At 38.0% G+C, this 23,102-nt stretch overlaps 1 protein-coding gene across 7 annotated transcripts in view; it reads right to left on the bottom strand.

Moving 5' to 3' along the window:
• Positions 1-23,102, bottom strand: part of OXSR1 (oxidative stress responsive kinase 1) — an 86,661-nt gene that overhangs the window by 39,047 nt on the left and 24,512 nt on the right. For 5 of the 7 annotated variants that reach the window (XR_009492278.1, XM_059879694.1, NM_001075892.2 and 2 more), the window contains exons 4-5: positions 16,283-16,424; positions 2,583-2,638 (exon numbers count right to left, since the gene is read on the bottom strand). Coding sequence is in view for 6 of the 7 variants with exons in the window: in XM_059879694.1 (XP_059735677.1) it covers positions 2,583-2,638; positions 16,283-16,424 (198 nt within the window). In the remaining variant the exon portion in view is untranslated. Of the gene's footprint in view, positions 1-2,582; positions 2,639-16,282; positions 16,425-19,796; positions 19,869-21,845; positions 21,983-23,102 lie in introns of all 7 variants that reach the window. The other 2 variants (XM_059879696.1, XM_015459426.3) reach the window with 2 other exon arrangements.

Here is a 23,102-nt window from a genome sequence, read left to right as displayed (position 1 = left end):
ATTGAAGACGGACATTTGAATCTAATAATGTGCTAACTCTAGAAATCAGATTCTTCTCCTTCCCTAGGTTTGCTGTTTTTTGTTATTGTTTTGTTTTTTTGGGTTGTTGTAGGCTGCTTCTGTGTCAAGCATCGGCCTGAAATGTAAACTTAAGGCCTTCTCAGATCTTTTCTGCACCTTTTCCTGAGAACAAACATTCACTTTTCAATTTTCCCTGCAAATGTTGCTTTTGTTTTGGTTTTGTGGCCACATCACATGCCTTGTGGGATCTTAATTCCCTAATGAGGGATGGAATATAGTGCCTTGGCAGTGAAAGTGCAGAATCCTAACAACTGGACCCACAGCAAAGTTCCTGTAGTTATTTTTTATTGTCCTAGTCTTTAAGGTTTGGCTTCAAAAAGGGGAAGAGGAGAGAAACGAAGGAAGGAAAAAAAGGCAATGACCTGTTCAAGTGCCCTGGAAATCACATGGAAAGGAGGAGCTGTAACAACAATGGCTGCCGGTCTCTTTGTCTGCATCTCTGAGATCAGAAGCTGCAATTAGTAATCAGAGCAGATGCTGCTGCTACTTCAAAGGACGGGGTCCTTTCTGCCCACCATAGTTCCTGCAAGTTGTGTGCAAGTTGCTCCAAAAACATATGCATAGCTGCCTGCCATGTGGCTGATGGGTAAGAAATGAGCAGCTCTGAAACCAACCAAAATTAACTGCAATTTACCTTCCAAGTCTTGTCCTAAAAGTTTCAAGCAATCAATGAGATGCAGAATTTCAAAACAGTTACACTAGACAGTTCTGCCAATTCAACTGTTGTCTAGGTGGAGAGAAGATTCTTGGTGCTTCCTACTCGACCATTTTCCTAGAATTCCTTCTTTTTTGTTCCTTACCACTTGATTTTGCTTCTCTACCCAATACAGCATAATTGTGCCTGGTTTTGAACTTATATAAATGGAATCATAAGTTATATATTCTATTTTGACTAGCTTCATTCACCATATGTTTTTATAATTTATTTAATGCTTCTGTACACAGCTGGAGTTTTCTTCATTTTCATCAGTACCAAGTTCAAGTGTGTGTGTGCTCAGTTGTGTCCAACTCTTCGTGAGCTCACGGACTGTAGCCCACCAGGCTCCTCTGTCCCTGGGGTTTTCCTGTCAAGAATACTGGAGTGGATTGCCATTTCCTCCTCTAGGGAATCTTCCCAACCCAGGGACTGATCGAACCCACGTCTCTGGTGTCTCCTGCATTGGCAAGCAGATTCTTTGCTACTGAGCCACCAGAGAAGCCCATTATACAGTATTCTAAAGTATAAATCAACTACAATTTACTTATACATTCTACTTACAAAAGGCTTGGTAATGTTTCAAACTTTCAATGCTTATTAGCATTATGGCACACTGAAGTATGAGTTTCTCTACACCATAGATTTAGAAGCTAAAGTCTCTGGGTATGCATATCTCCAACTTATTAAAGTGTTCCTACTAGCTTATATTCTCACCATCAGAAGGTCAGATTCTCTCTTGCTTTACATTGATAACTAGTACTGTCAGATGTGTTTGCTACATCAGTCAATAAAATGTGATTTCCCAATGTTATTTTATTGTGCATTAATTGCTAACTAGTTGAGATTGTACACCTTTTACTATATTTATGTTTTGATGTCTTCATTTGAGGTTATTTGACTTTTCCTTAATTAGTTCTTTGTATATTCTAAATTTGAGCCCCTTGTCAAGTTATTCATGCTGCAAATAACTTATCTACTTTGTGGTTTGCTTCTTTACTTATTAATGGTGACAAACTGTTCTTCTTTTGATGAACAATAGTTGCTAATTTTACAGGAGTTAAATTTATCAATCTTTTTCTTTATGTTAGAACATTATGGCTTAGTTAAAATATTCCCTTACCTGAGGACATGAAGATGTGTGCCTAAATTTTCTTCTAAAGCTGAAGAAATAATTCAAGGTTTGGGTAGTTATCTTCCTCCTGCCAAACAACTGACTGTTCCAGCAGTGTGGGACCAAGCTGAGATTTTCTCAGATGATCTGCTTGCTCAATAGTTCTGCAGTTCAGCCATTCTGGAGTCTCACCCTGGGGGAGGGGGCATTTCACCAAGATACCAACACTGGAAGGCCTTGGACTCTAACTCTTATCTCTTCAACTCTGAATCTACCAATACACTTCCACCTCTCAGATGTGTCTTCTTAACTGGCAAATAACCCATTTCTCCCAGAAGAGAAGTATAACTTCCCTAAAGCACATTTACTAAACACAATGAAGTTTCTTGACTACCTCTCCTTCAGAGGAAAGTTAAAGAATGGTATAAGAACCCACAGAAGATGACTCTAACGGGAGTTAGGAATAGATAACCATAGTTAAGTAGTTTAGAAAATGCCTAAGACTGAAAATGAAGAATGAGTAGTGGAAGATACCTTGAGTCAGCAGGTATCAACATAGTATGTGTGACCAGAGATGGTCCAGGATACAGAAGAGAAAACTGACTAAGAAAACATAGAAGATAAGTAATGCTGTTCTATCAGCCATTAAGCTAAAAATAAAAAGATAAAATAAAAAGAAATACTAATCAGTACCTGCAATCTGTACCGAGCCATCTTCTCCAAGAAGAATATTGCCAGCTTTCACATCTCTGTAAGGAAAAAAAATTACTTATTAAAAAACACTTATTCTTTGGAGTTACATCATTTAAGAAGTTCAATATATTCACCACAACACTGGTAATATTTAAATGCTTTAATGAAAAATTGCATTTAAGAGTATTAGGGCCAATACCAGAATTTTTAAAATTGTAGTCACTTGTACTAAAATCCAAACACGGTAAATAGAAAGCTATAGTAATACATAGCTTTTACTAGTAAATTTGGAAAAACTCAAGATTATTAAATATTTGACTGAGATAACAGTGGCTAAAGAATGTGACCCTCTCACCTTATCTACTTTTTAAAATACACTGATTTTTCTATACTTTATGAACAAAATTTTACAATGATCAGTATGTGGCTGATAACAGGGACTAGTCTATGCTTGTAGCATAAAAATATAATATAAATTGTTCAAACATATCTATATTCGTATTAGTAACTAAAACAACTCAAGTAATACATAAATACATTCCTGTTATAAAAACCTAAACATCACTGAAAAGGTCAAAATCCCTTTTGACCACTGTTCTCAGGTCTAATATTCTCTACAAAGTTTCCAACCATTATCAGTCTAGTTAATAGAATATGTTCCTGCGACATATCTGAGCTTTTCTTCCAACATAAATGATATTGTACTATCCATTCAAATCTACAACATGTTTTTCTCATGCAATAATGTGTCAATAGAATCTAAAAAATTTACATTTGTCAACTCCCATGAGTAATCCATTTCTTTGATAACCTAGAGAAACTCTCACAAGGCACACAGAATGTACAAGGGGGTTGTCTATATAGTACTGTCTGAAGTAACAAATCAAAAATGGCAACAATCTAGAAAGTCAAAAGTAGCAGAAAGGTTAAATTAAATCTGTTACATTCATGAAATGTATTAAAGTCAATCAACACGTTATGACTTCAAATGCCCTCTACTACCTAATACATACTGCCAGTGAACACTTCAAATAGCACCGTGCATTGTGTGTGCCACCATTAGTTACACACTCACAGGCATGAACACATCTTTCCACACACACCAAAAGGAGCACAAGGAATTTAGGTTTTTTAAAGGAGAGGAGTAGGACCAGAGTCAAGGGGAACAATGTTTGACTGTCCTATGGGAGTGGACTCACCTATTTATTTCATAATTAAAAATAAATATAATTAAACAAACACAAGAGAGCCAGACCTTGAAGCTAGACTGAAAGAAAAGTGAGGCTAGGTCATGGAAGAAGTCCGTATTTATTCGTCAGGAAAAGGAACCAGTGAAAGGACAACACATCATCTCTTTCCTGTCCTTCCCATCTTCTTTTCCCCATCCTTAGATAACCATTCCTTGGTAAATAATGAACAACAGTTTCACAAATGTTATGTAGCAGCATCACCATACCAAGAGTACACAACACTTTTCCTGAATATATACTGAAGCATAAAGAAATCATGTTACTCAGTATTTTGTTCTGCTTATAAATGCAAGGAATTTATAGGACTTCCTCCCAGAGGCTGGCTTACAGTAAAAGCTGGCTCACTTCGTCCTACAAACCTAAAGCCTACACAATGAACAGGAGAGAACTGAGGGTATTTCCTTCCTGTGGTGACAAAGACCATTCAACTAAGCCAACCATGAACCTTCAACTCCTTTTTCTGAATGACACCTAAAACTTAATGGGAAAAAACAACGTACAGTTCAGTCACTTCCTCCTCTGTTTTTTGCAGCAGGCTGCAACATATAGTGTTAGTACAGAAGCTGATCCTCTTACAACTACATGAGAAGTTGCTGAAGAACTCAACGTCAACCATTCTACAGATGTTCATCATTTGAAGCAATTGAAAAGGTGAAAAAGCTTAATAAGCAGGTGCCTTCTGCTGCTGCTGCTGCTGCTAAGTCACTTCAGTCGTGTCAGACTCTGTGTGACCCCATAGACGGCAGCCCACCAGGCTCCCCCGTCCCTGGGATTCTGAGCTGACTGCAAATCAGAAAAATCATCGTTTTGAAGTGTTGTCTTCTCTTACTCTACCCAACAATGAACCATTTCTTGATCAGATGACGTAACAAAAAGTGGGTTTTACAGAACAACCAGAGATGACCAACTCAGTGGTTGGACTGAGGAGAAGCTCCAAAGTACTCCCCAAAGCCAAACCTGTAACAAAAAAAGGTCATGGTGGCTGTCTGCTGGTCTGATGCACCACAGCTTTCTGAATCCTGGTGAAATGATTACACCTGAGATGCACTGAAAAATGCAATGCCTGCAGCCTGCATTGGTCAACAGAGTAGGCCCAATTCTGCTCCATGCTGCTGCTGCTAAGTCGCTTCAGTCGTGTCCGACTCTGGACTCCATAGACGGCAGCCCACCAGGCTTCCCCGTCCCTGGGATTCTCCAGGCAAGAACACTGGAGTGGGTTGCCATTTCCTTCTCCAATGCATGAAAGTGAAAAGTGAAAGTGAAGTCGCTCAGTCATGGCTGACTCTTAGCGACCCCATGGACCGCAGCCTACCAGGCTCCTCCGTCCATGGGATTTTCCAGGCAAGAGTACTGGAGTGGGGTGCCACTGCCTTCTCCATGGCAATGGCCAACTGCATACTGCAGAACCAACACCTCAAAAGTTGAACGAACTTGGCTACGAAGTTTTGCCTTATGTGCCATATTCACCTGACCTCTCACCAACCAACTACTACTTCTTCAAGCATCTTGATAATTTTTTGCAGGGAAAATGCTTCCACAACCAGCAGGAGGCAGAAAATACTTTCCAGGAGCCCGTGGAATCCCAAAGCACAGATTTTTATGTTGTAAGAATAAACAAACTTATTTCTTGTTGGCAAAACTGTGTTGATTGTAATGGTTCCTATTTTGATTAATAAAGATGTGGGAATGAAGCTGTGAAGTTGCTCTGTGGTGCCCAACTCTTTGCGACCCCATGGACTGCAACCCACCAGGCTCCTCTGTCCATGGGATTTTCCAGGCAAGAGTACTGGAGTGGGTTGCCATTTCCTTCTCCAGGGAATCTTCCCGACCCAGGGATTGAACCTGGGTCTCCAGCATTGTAGGCAGACACTTTTACCATCTGAGCCACCAGGGAAGATAGGCATGTGTGGGAGCCTAGTTATAATGATTTAAAATTTATGGTCTGAAACCACAATTATATTTGCACCAACCTAATAGTTAGTACAAAGAGGGCATCTCTCATCTACTCATCAAATAGATTTAAATAACTAAATAAAAGACAACCTGCTTTAAATCAACTTATGGAGATAAATGAACCACTAAAACCATCCATCCATCCAACTAAACACTAAAATAAAACTTGGTTATCTCTGAAGAAATGTGGAGCAGCAAATCAATCAATTCAACTACATACCAAAATAAAATCGATTGTTCCCTCCTGCTATCCCAGCTCCCAACTGCCACCTCTTAACTCTGTTCCAAATATCAGACTTATAAACCAGTATGCCGTAACAAAATACGACAACTATCCATCTACATAGGAGACCAGTTAAACTACAACATATTATATAAATGAAATACTACAAATACTAACAAACATATGTGGTAATATGTTTATTTTGGCATAAATCTCTCTCAAAGGAATCACAATGGCAAGAAGTAGTTCCTTTTAGAGCAGGATACCAGAAGTGCAGTGGCAGAAGGAGACTCTTTTTTAAAGTGCTTTATTTTTTAGAACAGTTTTATTTTTATTTTATTTTATTTTTAAACTTTACATAATTGTATTAGTTTTGCCAAATATCAAAATGAATCCGCCACAGGTATACATGTGTTCCCCATCCTGAACCCTCCTCCCTCCTCCCTCCCCATACCATCCCTCTGGGTCGTCCCAGTGCACTAACGCCAAGCATCCAGTATCGTGCATCGAACCTGGACTGGCATCTCGTTTCATACATGATATTTTACATGTTTCAATGCCATTCTCCCAAATCTTCCCACCCTCTCCCTCTCCCACAGAGTCCATAAGACTGTTCTATACATCAGTGTTTCTTTTGCTGTCTCGTACACCGGGTTATTGTTACCATCTTTCTAAATTCCATATATATGCGTTAGTATACTGTATTGGTGTTTTTCCTTCTGGCTTACTTCACTCTGTATAATAGGCTCCAGTTTCATCCACCTCATTAGAACTGATTCAAATGTATTCTTTTTAATGGCTGAGTAATACTCCATTGTGTGTATGTACCACTGCTTTCTTATCCATTCATCTGCTGATGGACATCTAGGTTGCTTCCATGTCCTGGCTATTATAAACAGTGCTGCGATGAACATTGGGGTACACGTGTCTCTTTCCCTTCTGGATTCCTCGGTGTGTATGCCCAGCAGTGGGATTGCTGGATCATAAGGCAGTTCTATTTCCAGTTTTTTAAGGAATCTCCACACTGTTCTCCATAGTGGCTGTACTAGTTTGCATTCCCACCAACAGTGTAAGAGGGTTCCCTTTTCTCCACACCCTCTCCAGCATTTATTACTTGTAGACTTTTGGATCGCAGCCATTCTGACTGGTGTGAAATGGTACCTCATAGTGGTTTTGATTTGCATTTCTCTGATAATGAGTGATGTTGAGCATCTTTTCATGTGTTTGTTAGCCATCTATATGTCTTCTTTGGAGAAAATGTCTATTTAGTTCTTTGGCCCATTTTTTGATTGGGTCATTTATTTTTCTGGAGTTGAGCTGTAGGAGTTGCTTGTATATTTTTGAGATTAGTTGTTTGTCAGTTGCTTCATTTGCTATTATTTTCTCCCATTCTGAAGGCTGTCTTTTCACCTTGCTAATAGTTTCCTTTGATGTGCAGAAGCTTAGAACAGTTTTAGATTTACATAAAAGTTGAGAAGATGGTGCAGAGGAGTCCCCACACAGCTGTCGCTTAGTCTCCCCCATTATTAGCACTGTGCATTAGTATGGTTCTTTCGCCACCTTAATCAATCAGTACTGATGCACTGCTTTAATAGGATGTCCTTCTAATGGAATTTGTATGATGTTTTCCTCATGATTAGATTGGTGTTAAGAGTTTGGGGAAGGAAAACCGGGGAAGTGTCCTTTTCATCACATTGTATCTAGAGTACATAGCATTACCATGAGTTAGCACCATTGTGCTAACTGCTTTTTTTTTTATCCTTGACCATTTTGTACCATTTGAACTTTTAAGCTATGTATTGGCATTGTTGCTGTTGTTCAGTCACCTAGTTGTGTCTGACTCTTTGCAACCCCATGAACTGCAGCACGCCAGGCTTCCCTGTCTTTCACTATCTTCAGAGTTTGCTTAAACTCATGTCCATTGAGTCGGTGATGCCATCCAACCATCTCACCCTCTGTCACTCCCTTCAATCTTCCCCAGCATCAGGGTCTCTTCCAATGAGTCGGCTCTTCCCATCAGGTGGTCAAAGTACTGAAGCTTCAGCATTCGTCCTTGCAGTGAATATTCAGGGTTGATCTCCTTTCTGATTGACAGGTTTGATCTCCATGCAGTCCGAGAGACTCTTAAGAGTCTTCTCCAGCACTACAATTCGAAAGCATAAATTCTTTGGTGCTCAACCTTTCCTATGGTGCCTCTCACATCCATTCATGACTACTGGAAAAACCATAGCTTTGACTATACGGACTTTTGTCAGCAATGTCTCTGTTTTTTATTTTTAATACATTGTCTAGTTTGTCAAAGCTTTTCTTCCAAGGAGCAAGTGTCTTTTAATTTCGTGGCTGCAGTCACTGTTTACAGAGATTTTGGAGCCCAAGAAAATAAAATCTGTCACTGTTTCCACTTTTTCCCCTTCTATTTCCCATGAAGTGATGGGACTGAATGCCATGATCTTAGTTTTCTGAATGTTGAGTTTTAAGCCAGCTTTTTCACTCTCCTCTTTCACTTTCATCAAGATGCTCTTCAGTTCCTCTTCACTTTCTGTCATTAGGGTGGTGTCATTTGCATTTCTGAGGTTACTGATATTTCTCTCAGCAATCTTGATTCCAGCTTGTGATTCATCCAGCCCCAAATTTTGCATGACATACTCTGCATATACATTAAATAAGCAGGGCAAGAATATAGAGCCTTGATGTACTCCTTTCTCAATTCTGAACCAGTCTGTTGTTCAATGTCTGGTTCTGTTTCTTCTTGCCTTGCATACAGGCTTCTCAGGAGACAGGTAAGGTGGTCTGATATTCCCATCTCTTCAAGAAATTTCCATAGTTTGTTGTGATCCACACAGTGAAAGGTTTTAGTGCAGTCAATGAAGCAGAAGTGGATGTTTTGGAATTCCCTTGCTTTTCCTGTGATCCAACGGATGCTGGCACTTTGATCTCTGGTTCCTCTGCCTTTTCTAAATCCAGAAAATCCTTTTCTAAATCGTACATCTGTAAGTTCTCAGTTCATGTACTGCTGAAGCCTAGTTTGAAGGATTTTGAGCATTACTTTGCTAGCATGTGAAATGAGCACAACATTCTTTAACACTGCCTTTCTTTGGGAATGGAATGAAAACTGACCTTTTCCAGTCCTGTGGCCACTGCTAAGTTTACCAAATTTGCTGACATACTGAGTGCAGCACTTTCACAGCATCATCTTTTAGGATCTGAAACGGATCAGCTGGAATTCCATCACATCCACAGGCTTTGTTCTTAGTAATGCTTCCTAAAGCCCACTTGACTTCACATTCTAGAATGTCTGGCTCTAGGTGAGTGATCACACCATCCTGGTTATCCTGGTCATTAAGACCTTTTCTGTATGGTTCTGTGTAGTCTTGCCACCTCTTCTTAATCACCTCTGCTTCTGTTAGAATGAATGCTCCTTGCCATTCCCGTCCTTTACTGTACCCATCTTTGCATGAAATTGTTCCTTCGGTTTCTCTAATTTTCTTGAAGAGATCTCTAGTCTTTCCTGTTATACCGTTTTCCTCTATTTCTTTGCATTGTTCATTTAAGAAGGCTTTCTTATCTCTCCTTGCTAATTTCTGGAACTCTGCATTCAGTTGGGTATAACTTTCCCTTTCTCCTTTGCTCTTTGCTTCTCTTTTCTCAGCTATTTGTAAGGCCTGCTCAGACAACCATTTTTTATTTTTCTTACAAATGGTTTTGGTCACCACTTTCTGTACAGTGTTATGAACCTCTGTCCACAGTTCTTCAGGCACTCTGTCTACCAGATCTATCTGTTCATCAGCTCCACTGTATAATCGTAAGGGATTTGATTTAGGTCATACCTGAACGGCCTAGTGGTTTTCCCTACTTTCTTAAATTTAAGTCTGAATTTTGCAATAGGGAGCTCATGATCTGAGCCACAGTAGCTCCAAGTCTTGTTTTTGCTGACTGCATACAGCTTCTTCATCTTCAGTTGCAAGGAATATAATCAATCCGATTTTGGTATTGACCATTTGGTGATGTCCATGTGTAGAGTCATCTCTTGTGTTGTTGTAAGAGGGTGTTTGCTGTGTCCAGTGTGTTCTCTTGGCAAAACTATTAGCCTTTGCCCTGCTTTATTTTATACTCCAAAGCCAAACTTGCCTGTTACTCCAGGTTACTCCAGAAGTTATTTCTTAACGTCCTACTTTTGCATTCCAGTTCCCTATGATGAAAAGGATAGTTTTTTTGGTGTTAGTTCTAGAAGGTCTTGTAGGTGTCCATAGAACCATTCAACTTTATCTTCTTCAGCATTAGTGGTTGGGGCATAGAGTTGGATTACTGTGATACTGAATGGTTTGCCTTGGAAAGGAACTGAGGCCATTATGTCACTTTTGAGATTGCACCCAAGTACTGCATTTCGAACTCTTTTGTTGACTATGATGGCTACTCCATTTCTTCTGAGGGATTTTTGCCCACCATAGTAGATATAATGGTCATCTGAGTTAAATATTGGTGTTACCCATTCAAAAACTATTTTCTAAGCTTCTGTCTTTTTAAAAAACATTTCTTTCTTTTGCTGTGTCAAGTCTCGCTTGTGGCAGGCAGGACCTTTCCTTGTGACACATGCATTCTCTAGTTGTGGAGCGCAGGCTCCAGAGCACACATATGGACTCAGCAGTTGTGGTGCATGGGCTTAGTTGCTCTGAGGCCTGTGGGATCTTAGTTCTCTGACCAAGGATTGAACCTAAATCCCTGCATTCCAAGACAGATTCTTAATCACTGGACCACCAGAAGAGTCCCTAAGCTTTTGTCTTAAGTGAAGAAACAGCAATCTCTTGCCAGCAGGACCTATACTTAGGATGACTACTTTTCCTGATCAATTAAGATAATAAATTCATGTTTCCCTCTTCAGACCAAAATTGCAATCTATAGAACAGCTTCCAAGAGTGAAAGCAGAGGAATACCATGAAGCTAAATGGCTCACTGGATAATTAAACACCAGTCTGTCCTCACACACAACAGGACAAATTGAACTTTGAAGGAAAAGATTTGTAACTAAACATCTGGAAATCAATATAATAGTCCTTTTTTTTTTTTAAACTTCATCTCAAAGAATATCAAGCAACCCAGCAGCCCCCAGTTATATCCCCCAACCACTCTTAAATAGCAAGAACAGTAAGTTCTGTTTTTCACAGCTTGATGCCATTTCTCATGTGTCACTATTATACCAAAGTTGCAAATTCCTTTTAAAATTAAATTTAAAATTACAGAACAAGTTTCTCCCCGTTACATTTTCATGACTCAACAAACGGCACGTCATGTGCTATGTGCTAAGTCACTTCAGTCATATCTGACTCTTTGGGACCCTGTAGACTGCAGCCCGCCAGGCTCCTTTGCCCATGAGATTCTCCAAGCAAGAATACTGGAGTGTGTTGCCATTTCCTCCTCCAGTGGATCTTCCCAACCCAGGGATTGAACCCGTGTCTCTTACATCTGCTGCACTGGCAGGCCACGCTGGCAGGCTGGTTCTTCACCACTAGTGCCAGCTGGGAAGCCCAATAATAGGCACAGTTCAAGAGAAGAAACGAATCATAACAAAGCTGAAAAATAACACTACATTTATGCATCTTAAACTGACTAAATATCTACTATTTCTGTTAAAGCTAACCCCTTTAAATAGGAAAAATATTTGGGTACATAGATACAGAGAGAAAAGTGTAACTCTAATTTAGAGACCTGTTCACTCTAGTAGAAACCTCTAAAGCCTCAGGGGTCAAGGAAAAAACACAGTAGAGACAGAGTAAAATTATTTGACCTAATCCAGCAGACTGATACAAATCTATCTGAAATAACAACTGGACTCTAAAGATATGAGAAGTAACAAAATCTACCGAAAACATCCATGTCTGCTTCCCAGTAAAACAACTTTCTCCCAACTTTCTCCTATTGAAGTCTCAGCTCAGCTCAGCTGAAGTGTAAGTAGGGTTCTTAGCCTTGGCTGCGTACTAGGATCTCTTGGGAAACTTTCAAAAGTCTCAATGCCAAGGCCTCATCACAAATCACTTAAATGAATTTCTGGCAGTGGATCTAGTAATCAGTACTTAGTAAACTTTCCCAGGTGATTCCAATATGAAGCCAATGTTAGGGCCTCTGATTTAATGTATAAGAGAATTTCTATTGCAACAACACAGTAAACAGATTTTCATCACTTACTACACAGACCTTGGCCCTAAGACACACCATTCCTCTGCGCCAAACACAAAGAAAAATGCTGGATAAATCAGGGGAGGATACTGCCACATAACTCAACATGAAATAAAAAATGGAAATCTTCAAGCTTCAGAAATGAAAAGGACAAGAGCAGAGCAGTAAGCCTTGGCGGGCTTCCCAGGTGGTGCAGTGGTAAAAAGTCTGCCAGCCAATGCAGGAGATGCAAGAGACAGGGTGATTGATCCTTGAGTCAGGAAGATCACCTGGAGAAGGCCATGGCAACCCCTCCAATGTTCTTGCCTAGGAAATCCCATGGACACAGGAGTGTGGCAGGCTATAGTTCATAGGGTAGCAAAAGAACTGGATACGACTTAGCAGCTAAAAAACAACAACACTGAGATGATCAAGATTTTATCATTCATTTTGTTAAAGCAGTGTACTATACTCATTTACTTGAATATGCTGGATCATCCCTGCATCTTTAGAATGAAGCCCACTTAATCATGGTCCATGATCCTTTTAATGTACTGCTGATTTTGGCTTGCTAATGTTTTTTGTTGAGGACCTTTGCATATAAGTTTACCTTGTAATTTTCTTATTTACTTATAAGAGTCGTTGGCTTTGGTATCAGGGTAATGGTAGCCTTATAAAATGAGTTTGTAATGTTTCCTTCTCTTTTAGTTTTTGGAGGAATGTGAGAAGGATTATATAAGTTCCTGTTTAAATGTTTGATAAAATTCACCAATGAAATTATTGGTCCTTGACTTTTGTCAGGAAGTTTTTGATTATTGATTTGATCTCCTTAGTAGTAACTGGTCTGTTTAGATTTTCTGTTTCTTCATGATTCGGTCTTGGTAGATTCTATGTTTCCAGGAAGTTATCCATTTCTTCTAGGTGCTACAGTTTGTTGGTATATACCTGTTCATAGTGGTCTCTTAACAATCTCATATTTCTGTGGTGTCAGCTGCAATGTTTCCTCTTTGACTTCTGAATTGGAGTCCTCTCTTTCTCTTGGTGAGTCTAGCTAACAATCTATTTGTCTTTTTAAGAAACCAGTTCTTAATTTCATTGATCTTTTCAATTGTCTTTTTAGTCTGTTACTTCATATATTTTCACTCTTGATGTTTTTATTTAATTTCCTTCTAATTGTGGGCTTAGTCTGTTCTTTTTGTAGTTCCTTAAAAGTAGGTGATTTTAAAGATATATATCTATATATATATTAGGTATATATATATATCTTGTGTTCTTCCACTCTTTCTGCCTTCTTTGATTTTAATTGAGCATTTTACGTAATTCTATTTTTCTCTCCTCTCTTGGCATATTCTTTTTTTCCTTTTTTTGTGGTTTCCCTAGAGTCTGCTCTACACATTTACAATGAATTCAAGTCCACTTTCACATAGTACTATACCACCTCCCTGAGTTTTCTTTTAATCTCATATATCCTGGAATGGGTATTACAGTCTTGCAAACAGAACTGTCAACAAGTACAGATCAAAAAAAAAAAAAAGCTCTAAGCCTGCTCTTTGTGGCCAAAGAAGCACCAAACCTAGCAGGGACCTCATCCCTGATTACACAGCTGGACTACAGAGTCTCAGGCTGACCAATCAAGCCAGAACCAGAGGTGCCAATGAAGACCAGACAGGAAACTTCACTCACTGTCCAATCTACATCTAGTGTAGATAGGTCCATGCTGCCTATACCAGCATCACTGACAGGCCCAGCCAATACCTCCCATTCTTCCAGCCAGCAGCTGAGACTGACCCAGGTCTGGTACCTTTAGCTCCTCTACACAGTGGCAATAGATGACCCAGACCCAGTGTCTCCCAAGTCACCCAGTAGCAAAAGGTGACCTAGAAAATGTGCCTTTCAAGTCCACAGGCAGTACCAGAGAATGAACGGGAGCCCACCTAGCATCAGGTGGCAGGCTACAAGATGAGCCCAAGGAAGTGTTCACAGACTCACAGGCACAGCCACTATCTCCCACCTTCCACCTAGCAGCACCAGACCTGGGCAAGTGCACTCTACTCCCATGGGTAGCATCAGCAGGAATCGAGAAGAGAGCCTCAGCAGTGCTACAAAAACAGAACAAACCAGACCACCACTGCGAGGGCCTCAAAATCAGGGAAATTTGCCTGTTAAAATATATTACTTCAATATATATTAATTATCTCAATAGGATCAAAAGTCTTCTAACATAATATCCAAAATATCCATGATACAATTTTAAGAAATTATTCAACATACCAAGAACCAGAAAAAATTAATAAGAAAAGACATCTAAGGGACTTTTCCGATGGTTCAATGGTTAAGACTGTGCTCCGAATGCAGGGGGCACAGGTTCAATCTCTGGCGGGGAACTAAGCCCCTGCATGCCATGTGGCATGGCCAAAAAGAAACAGGAACAGAAAGACTGATATCAACATGAAGAAGAATTAGATGTTGGAACTATTTGACAAGAATTTTAAACCAGCCATCATAAAAATGCTTCTAACATGCAATTTGAAATTCTCAAATGAAAAACAGAAAATCTCAGCAAAAAAAATTAAAAATGTAAAAAGAACCAAATAAAAATTATTTAACTGAAAACCTACAGTAACAGAAATAAAAGCTCCAGGAATGGGTTCCAGAGTAGAATGGAGAGGACAGAGGATAGAATCAGCAAACTTCAAAGCAAATCAAGAACATTTACTCAATTTGAACACAGAAAAAAATAGGTTGAAAACTGAGCCAGAAGGATTATGGTTCAACAACAAAAGACCTAACATTTCCACCATTAGAGTCCCAGAAAAAAAGGAAGGAAAATAGCTTACAAAGGTATTCAAAGACATAATGGCTGAAAACTTCCCAAAATTGGTGAGGACAAAAACCTAGATTGAAGAAATTTGGGAACCCCAAACTGGATAGACCTAAAGAAATCCACACTAAGACACATCATAATTAAACTTCTGAAAACCAAAGATAAAGAAAACAGTTGCTTTTTTTTTTTTTGCTATGCTGTGCAGCATCAGGGGATCTTAGCTCCCAGACTAGATATTGAATCTGTGCCTTCTGCATTGAGAGGACAGTCCTAAACCACTGAACCACCAGGAAGTCCCACAAAGAAACAATCTTGAAAATAGCCAGAGAAAAGCAACATATTTGTACCAATTCACATAAGAGATTTCTTATCTGCAACCATGATGGCCAGAATTAAGTAACATATCTTTCAAGTGCTGAAAGAAAAGAAATGTAAACTACAAACTCTTATATCCAGGGAAACTATCCTTAATAAATGATGGGGAAATAAATATATCTTCAAATGAAGGAAAACCAAATCCAGGGACTAAATAAATTTGTACTAACAGAATCTGCCACCATTTGTACAGATATCAATTCTTGTTATCCATACACAGGGGCTGAATAGATATAAAGAGCCAGAAATACTTGAGCTATGAAATGCTATATGGCTCTTCAAATGTTATTTGATTAAAAAAAAAAAAAAGTTTAATTTTAAAAGCTATTTTACAAAAGCTTTTAATAATTTCAGAAAATACTCAAGATATAAAACAAATTATAAAGGAGTATTCCAAAGTATTATCAGTTGATTAAGGCAACTAACTCCTGGTAGGAAATTAGGAATTTATTTTTGAGTTTCCAATTTGACTAGAGCATTTGTTATTTTTTAAATGTTTAATGGTACCCCACTCCAGTACTCTTGCCTGGAAAATCCCATGGATGGAGGAGCCTAGAAGGCTGTAGTCCATGGGGTTGCTGAGGGTTGGACACGACTGAGCGACTTCACTTTCACTTTTCACTTTCATGCACTGGAGAAGGAAATGGCAACCCACTCCAGTGTTCTTGCCTGGAGAATCCCAGGGTCGGGGAGCCTGGTGGGCTGCCGTCTATGGGGTCGCACAGAGTCGGACACGACTGAAGCGACTTAGCAGCAGCTGTGTAACCACAGTGTATTGGAACTAATAATATAATACCAAGAGCCCTGCTAACCCTGAGAGATTATGGGTAACTGTGCCAAAGAACAAGGAATAGCCTCAATGAAATGAGACAGCATAACTACTGCTGCACTTATCCAAAAGAGAGGAGTGCTACCTTTTACATACCTGTGAATTTGTCCATTTTTATGCAGGTATTCCAAACCCTCCAGCACTTCTTTGAGTATTGTAGCGATGGTAGCTTCATCCAGGACCCCATTTTTATGTTCCCCCTTTGCCACAATGTGCTTAATAATATCTAGAACAGAACCTGAAAAGAGAATAAAATGTTTTCAGTAATTTTTTAACTCATTCAATATAAATTCAGAGCCATTTAAAAATCAAAACACATGTAAATCTTCTCATAAACTTAGCTGTGTAGGAAAGGAAGGAAAAAATAGCAATATAAGGAAATATAAAAGTTTAAAATTAATAATATATTAATTCGACTCTAAAACCGAAAGCAACCTGCTAATATCCAAACAGAAGTGTTACACCAGCATCTTCTTTGGACATCTAATGAGTATTTGAAAAAGGTAATAGAGGATTTTTAAAATCACCTCTGAAGAATCCCTAGGTAAACCATATTGGTCAATAACACTTTAGCAAAAGATGTAACAAACCAATTTAGGTTTCTAACATCAGATTAGAGTATGCAACATTGTTTAAATAAAGATATAAAACACAACTGAAATTCAGGTCAAATATCACATGTGTATGCAAACTAATTTAAAGGTTAAAATTATATTTCAGGTTAATAAGTAATAGAAATAAAACAGGTAAGACAAAGAAAAATATGCAAGGAATAAAAGTAGCAGTTCTCTTTAAATAACAGCCTAGATGTATTATCAATCTCATTCTTCCCAGGATGGGAAATAATACTCCTACTAAAAATCAGAAGGAGGGAAAACACACCAATATAATAATTAAGGGCTTCCCCAGTGGATCAGCTGGTAAAGAATCTGCGGGCAATGTGGGAGACCTGGGTTCGATCCCTGGGTTGAGAAGATTCCCTGGGGGAGGGCATGGCAACCCACTCCAGTATTCTTGCCTGGAAGATCCCCATGGACAGAGGAGTGTGGCAGGCTATAGTCCGTAGGGTTGCAAAGAGTCAGACATAACTGAACAACTAAGCACATAATAATTAGAATCACAGAATGTTATCTACCATAAAAAAAAAGGCTTGCTAGAGATCAGTAGGATTTCTGGCGGTACAATAGCCCATAAGATCAAAGAACCAAAACAAAATAATCTCCAATATTAAAAATTGTGCCAAGGAGTCTGGAATATAACATAAAGTACACTGAAAACACTGAATGTCCATTTCTTGGCAAATGTTTCTGTTGAAAACTTGCCCTTGTGGGTGTTTTTTATTGCACACACTTAAAAACAAAAAAAATATATTTCCAATAGAGGGAAAGAAATGGTCTAGATGGAATCCTTGAAAACATGAGAGAACTGAACACATTTACTTCAGCTCCCACTTGAAATCCACCAACTTGATAAGCCTGACAAAAAGGACATAAATCCAGAATAAAAAAGAAAAGAAGAAGATAACAAAAGAGATACATCATTAATTTTCTGAAAGACAGAAAGCAGAAAAAGTAACTTTGAGTATGCAGGGGGAAAAATTGGAAACTTCAGTGCCTGCAGAGGAGGTGTATCAGTCAGGAAAACGTAGATCCCTTCCCTTGAGTCCCAGAAAGGCTCAGAACACAAACACCTTAGACAACGCATAAGGATGTGAAGGGTTACTGATGGAAAGGTTTGAACACAGGAAAACTGGTTGAAAACGCATATAAAGCAGAATAGGATTCCCAGATCCCACCCTCCCCATCCTAGAAAGCAAGGCAACTACCACACCCCACCTCTAGCAGGAGAAAGGCTGTTTGTTCTCTGTAGACAAATAATGGGAGACTTCAGATTCTTGGTAACTTTTTAAAGATTTTCTCCCTCTTTATTTCTGGGATTCATAAGACTACGATCCACAAAGAGGGGAACTAAGGAACAAGTTTTGTTCTGTTTAGTTTAACCAATCACACATTGACCCCCAGAGCAAAGTAACTATACCAACTGGCCAGGTATTTCATTCTTCTGAGAAATCCAGGCCACATTAAGAACTGTTCAGTAAGAAAACATACATATAAATGCCAACTGAGTTAAATGTCTGTAAAGAATATCTACAATAAGGAATGCAAAGGGGAAAACTCCTACTAGGAATTAAAATCACAATTTTTTCATTCAATAGTTAAGTCATATTATATGAGATCTAGAACTAGGTGCCACAGAGTATGTCCAGATCCACAGAGCATGACTGCTGACTTTCAGGGACCTTCTAGTCTGGGAGATCAAAAAAAAGGGGCAACAAAGACCCTAGGGCACATTAAAGCTACCAGGTATGCATTTTAAATGAGTCTGAAGCAGGAACTCCTTTCGAAAATCTTAGATTTCTATTAATTTCACATCACCCAGTGATTAATAGGGAAATTAAAGCAACACACATCCCCAGATTATGCCCAGAATGGATATACCCAAACAAGGGTATATAAAAAGCCCCTTCTTCCCTGGGATAAGTTGTCTTATCAGTTTTAGTCTCCCAACAATATGATTTTTATAGGTGAAGAGATGGTCATGCCACTAAGATCTACAACCTTAACTGACAAATATTGGTCCTGGAAGGTTCCCCCTTCTTTCCCAAATGATTTCCTCAGCATCTTCCAGCATCTTCCACAATGCCTATAATCCCCCCTCTTGAAATATAGAAATTATATACAATTCTTTATATAAACTAAGAGAAAGACGAAGGTAAAATATGCTAAGCAAAAGAAAACTATCACTGGATGATTCAAATTAAGATTTAAAGAAAAGGAACAAGGAAGGAAGCCTGTATCAGCATATAAAATACTATGTCCTTGGGTATAATCTGCAAAAAGTGTTCTATAGGGATAATTTGTTTTCAAACTTTAATACATTAAGAAATTACTTAGCAAACTAGCTAAAAATGCTGATTCCCAGATCTTATAGATTGCCATTCAAGAGATCTGAGGTAGGGCCCAAGAAGTTGCACTTTAAACAACCTATATTGTCCACTGAAACCCAAGAATTTTTTAAAGTGAATGCAAGTAAATCAAATAATGGAAAACAAGAGGGATTTGATACAAATTTTTTAATAAAGCAAAAAATTAAAGTGTAGATCATCTACTCCCCAAACTATCTCACGTCTGCCTTCATAGTCTATGGCACGGAACATTTTAAAAAACAGTGAAAAACTTTTACTGTCCAAGAAAATCATTACTAAACATTAAAATGATATTGAAAAAGTGGTGAAGCAGTTGCTGGTTCAAGACATTTGTTAAATCTGACTATTATAGCTCAATCAAATTAATCACTCAGTCAACATGTTTATGTCCTCAGTTTATTTTTATGAAAAAACACTCTGAGTCCATTTTAGTTACCAGTATTTTTACCAAGTTTTAATCAATCTTTAGCCACTGGGTGCTGCTTATGTCTTCCTAAGCCATATAAGTTTTAAAAGGAGCCAAAATTTGCTTGCTCTGAGTATTTCATTTCAAATCAGCAGACATACCCTCATTGTTGCTTGACCATCCAAAATTTGTCACTCACAATACCACGCATTTTTTACCTGGGTCATGCTCAGGGTCAAAGAAGTCCCATACTTTTTCCTCTCTCAGAAGATGACAAAGATGAGAGCATCCTTAAATCACAAAGTAATTCACTAAGACAGTGAATTTAAATTAGATTTCTGCATTTCTATAGTTCCTCCCTTTAAAGCCTACAGATTCTTCTTTATCTTTTCCTTTCAGAAGATTTCTTAATTACTTTAATTTCTAAAAATCTTATATTGCAGTTTGGTGCTAATAAATGGTAGAAATGGTAATAATGGTAGAAATAGATAATAAATGGTAGAAATAAATGGTAGAAATAGCTATTTAGCTCAATAGCTATTTAGATAGAAAGTGGTTCTAATTTCTAAAGATTAACCTTCTATACTAATAAATTTCAACATTCAACATAAGTTCCAATTATTTAATTAACAAAAGATAAGAATATCATAGTTATAAGAAAGCATTATAAAGTAATTGTAATAGGCACATTTCAACTTATTTTAAGCATGATGTCCTTCTGGTCCATGGGCTTAAGAGTGCCAGTTGCAGTTCATTTTACAATTTAATTAGATTATTAAATTCTACATCAGTACAATGCTGCTAAATCAAAAATATGCGTTTTAAAGGAAAAATTAGTATGAAAGGAAAAGTTATATGAAAGAATGTGGCCTATACATATTTGTGTTAACTCTGGCTATTTATATTTATAAATTATTCAGATGGAGCCCCTGCTTCTCAGTGGTCCCCATCTCTCACTCTCTCTGCTCTAGCTGTGATTTCCTTATCAGATCCCAAGACACACCACTCTCCTCCATCTTGCCTGCACTCACCCCCAGTACAGTGCTCCCTCTCTCTGGGTCTTTCTCCCATTTTCCCTTGACATCACCTCCACATCCATGTCACCTGGCTAGTTGTTACCTACTCTTCGAGGCTCCTGAAGAACATCAGCTCCTGAAGGCGGTCTCCGTCCCATCACAGCCATTCTCCCTCAGTAGTTAGGTTCTCCTGATACTCGTTCCCACGATACCTGATACCTCCTCATGGCACTTGACACACTTATAATTATTAAACTGCAACTTCTTCTTGTTAGTTGTAAGACCCATAAGAGCAAGGAACTGACTGACTGATTCACCAATGTATTGGTAATCAATAAGTATTTGATGAAAGGCATTTTAACTGAGCTATCTTGACAGTTCCCTCCTATTCAAAAAAAGTTTTTTTGCTGTGCTTAGTTCTATTTTTTGTTTTCTACATATTGCTTAATGTATCTCTTCAGTTTAAATGTGTTCACTTTAAAACTACAAAAGAGGAGGGTTCAGGATGGGGAACACATGTATACCGGTGGTGGATTCATTTTGATATTTGGCAAAACTAATACAATTATGTAAAGTTTAAAAATAAAATAAAATTAAAAAAAAAAAGAAATAATAGGTAGTAAAAAATTTTAAAAACAGAAAATATGTGATATAGTATTATTAAAGTATTATATGTATTAAAGTATTATAGTATTATTAAAAAAATAAAAAATAAAACTACAAAAGACTACACTTTCCTAAAAAAGATGCAAAATTTTTAATATTTTAAAAGTAAACATTTAGATATAAGATTATGTTGACTCATAAAATTAAAAGTAATTTTTAAAAGAATTAATGCTTGCAACATATTTGAAAATTATTGCCCAGGAAATCTGCTGAGTGCTATGCTGGAAAAACTGGGCACCATCCCAGGAAACTTAAGACCTGGAAGAACAGAAAGGTACATTTCAAAAACATCCCACCCAGCTACATATACCATATCCTGCCTTGTGATCAGGACATATACTCACTGAGAGAGGAATGGGAATTCTTTAAAAAAAAAAAAAAATTTTTTTGTTTAAGGCATTCTGCTTATAAGTAGCAGAAAGGATGGACTGGCATACAGCTATGGATGAGAGAATCAAGCAGACAATTTATCCCTATTTCATCAGAGGACTTTTTAGCAAGACATTGAAAACTCTGTATTACACATTTTGCAAATTACATATAAAGAAAATTATGCTATAGGTGATCAATAACGAACAGTATTACCTAATATTCCCATATCTGTCCATACTGAAAGAACCATGCTTGACCACCATCTTGAAAGGTGGTTGGTGTTAGCAAGGCTTCCAACCATCATATGAACAGGGCCTTTAACAAAGCAATCCAGTTTCTCCAGTGTGTCACTAATGGGATTGAAACAAAAAGGTGATTCTGGCTACACTGAAAAGCATCAAATAACAAGGGATCATTATTATTAATGACTAAAATTTCTTGTGCACCTACTACATGTCAGCACAGTGGTGGATGCTTTACAAAGTCACCTCACTTACTCCTCCCTAGTACCCTGAAATGCAGGAAAGGCATCCCCATTTAACAGATAAGTAAATAGGTTTAAAGAGTTCAAAGAGTTTGCCTAGGGACATAACCACTAAGCAGAAAATCTAGAATTTAATTCTAAAGCCTACAGACTTTTCTTTAAAGCTTCCCTGGGGAAGTAAGGTGTTCGATGAGTAATGGTATTAAAATAACAAACATGGATTCTCTTTCCTGTAATCCTACACTACAATCGAAAATGGAAAATAATGCTCCCATGTTAAATATATATGCAAACAAGCAGCAAAGTGATGGGAAAGTTGGGCAGCTCCATCACTCACTTGTCCTATCTTGCCACATCATTCAAATCCATGTTGTAGCAAAATGTCTAATTTATTATATGGCATGGACTTCTGGGCAACCATAACAAAATCTTCAATCTATACATACTAAGGGTCCACTGTTTGCAATTAGCAATACTTACATTTTATTCTAAGGACTAAAGCAGAAATAATTGTATACACAATAGTGCAGGATACAGTAATTATGTTAATACAGGGGACCAAAATTTTCTGTGTAAGAGAAAAGAGATTCGAGTATAATTTTTAAAGTTTTAAAGGTCTGCAATGTTAAATCTGAATTGGAATTACTAATGTCAAATTATGATTTGTTTTAATATGCTATATTTCCAAGCTCTTCCAAACAGAATCAAGGACAAAATAGTAGCAGTACTCAGATATCCAAGTTATGCTTTCTGAATACATTCCCCATAAAAAGGTTCAGGGCTCCTTAGAATATTGGCTGATTCTACGAAAGGCAACATAAATGTGAACCATTTATACTGAACCAAAAATCAAGGTTATCAAAGATCGACGGATCATGTCAAAAGGACACCACAGTATGTTTGAAGAGACTTCCACTAACAAAATTTTGGATAACCTGAGCATCGAAAAAAAAAAAAAAGAGTGTAACTGATTGAAAGGCACTGAA

The sequence above is a fragment of the Bos taurus genome, chromosome 22, assembly GCF_002263795.3.
Source record: "Bos taurus isolate L1 Dominette 01449 registration number 42190680 breed Hereford chromosome 22, ARS-UCD2.0, whole genome shotgun sequence".
Taxonomy (NCBI): Eukaryota; Metazoa; Chordata; class Mammalia; order Artiodactyla; family Bovidae; genus Bos; species Bos taurus.
The sequence above is the reverse complement of the archived record's forward strand: the minus strand, read 5'-3'. Positions and strand labels throughout refer to the sequence as shown.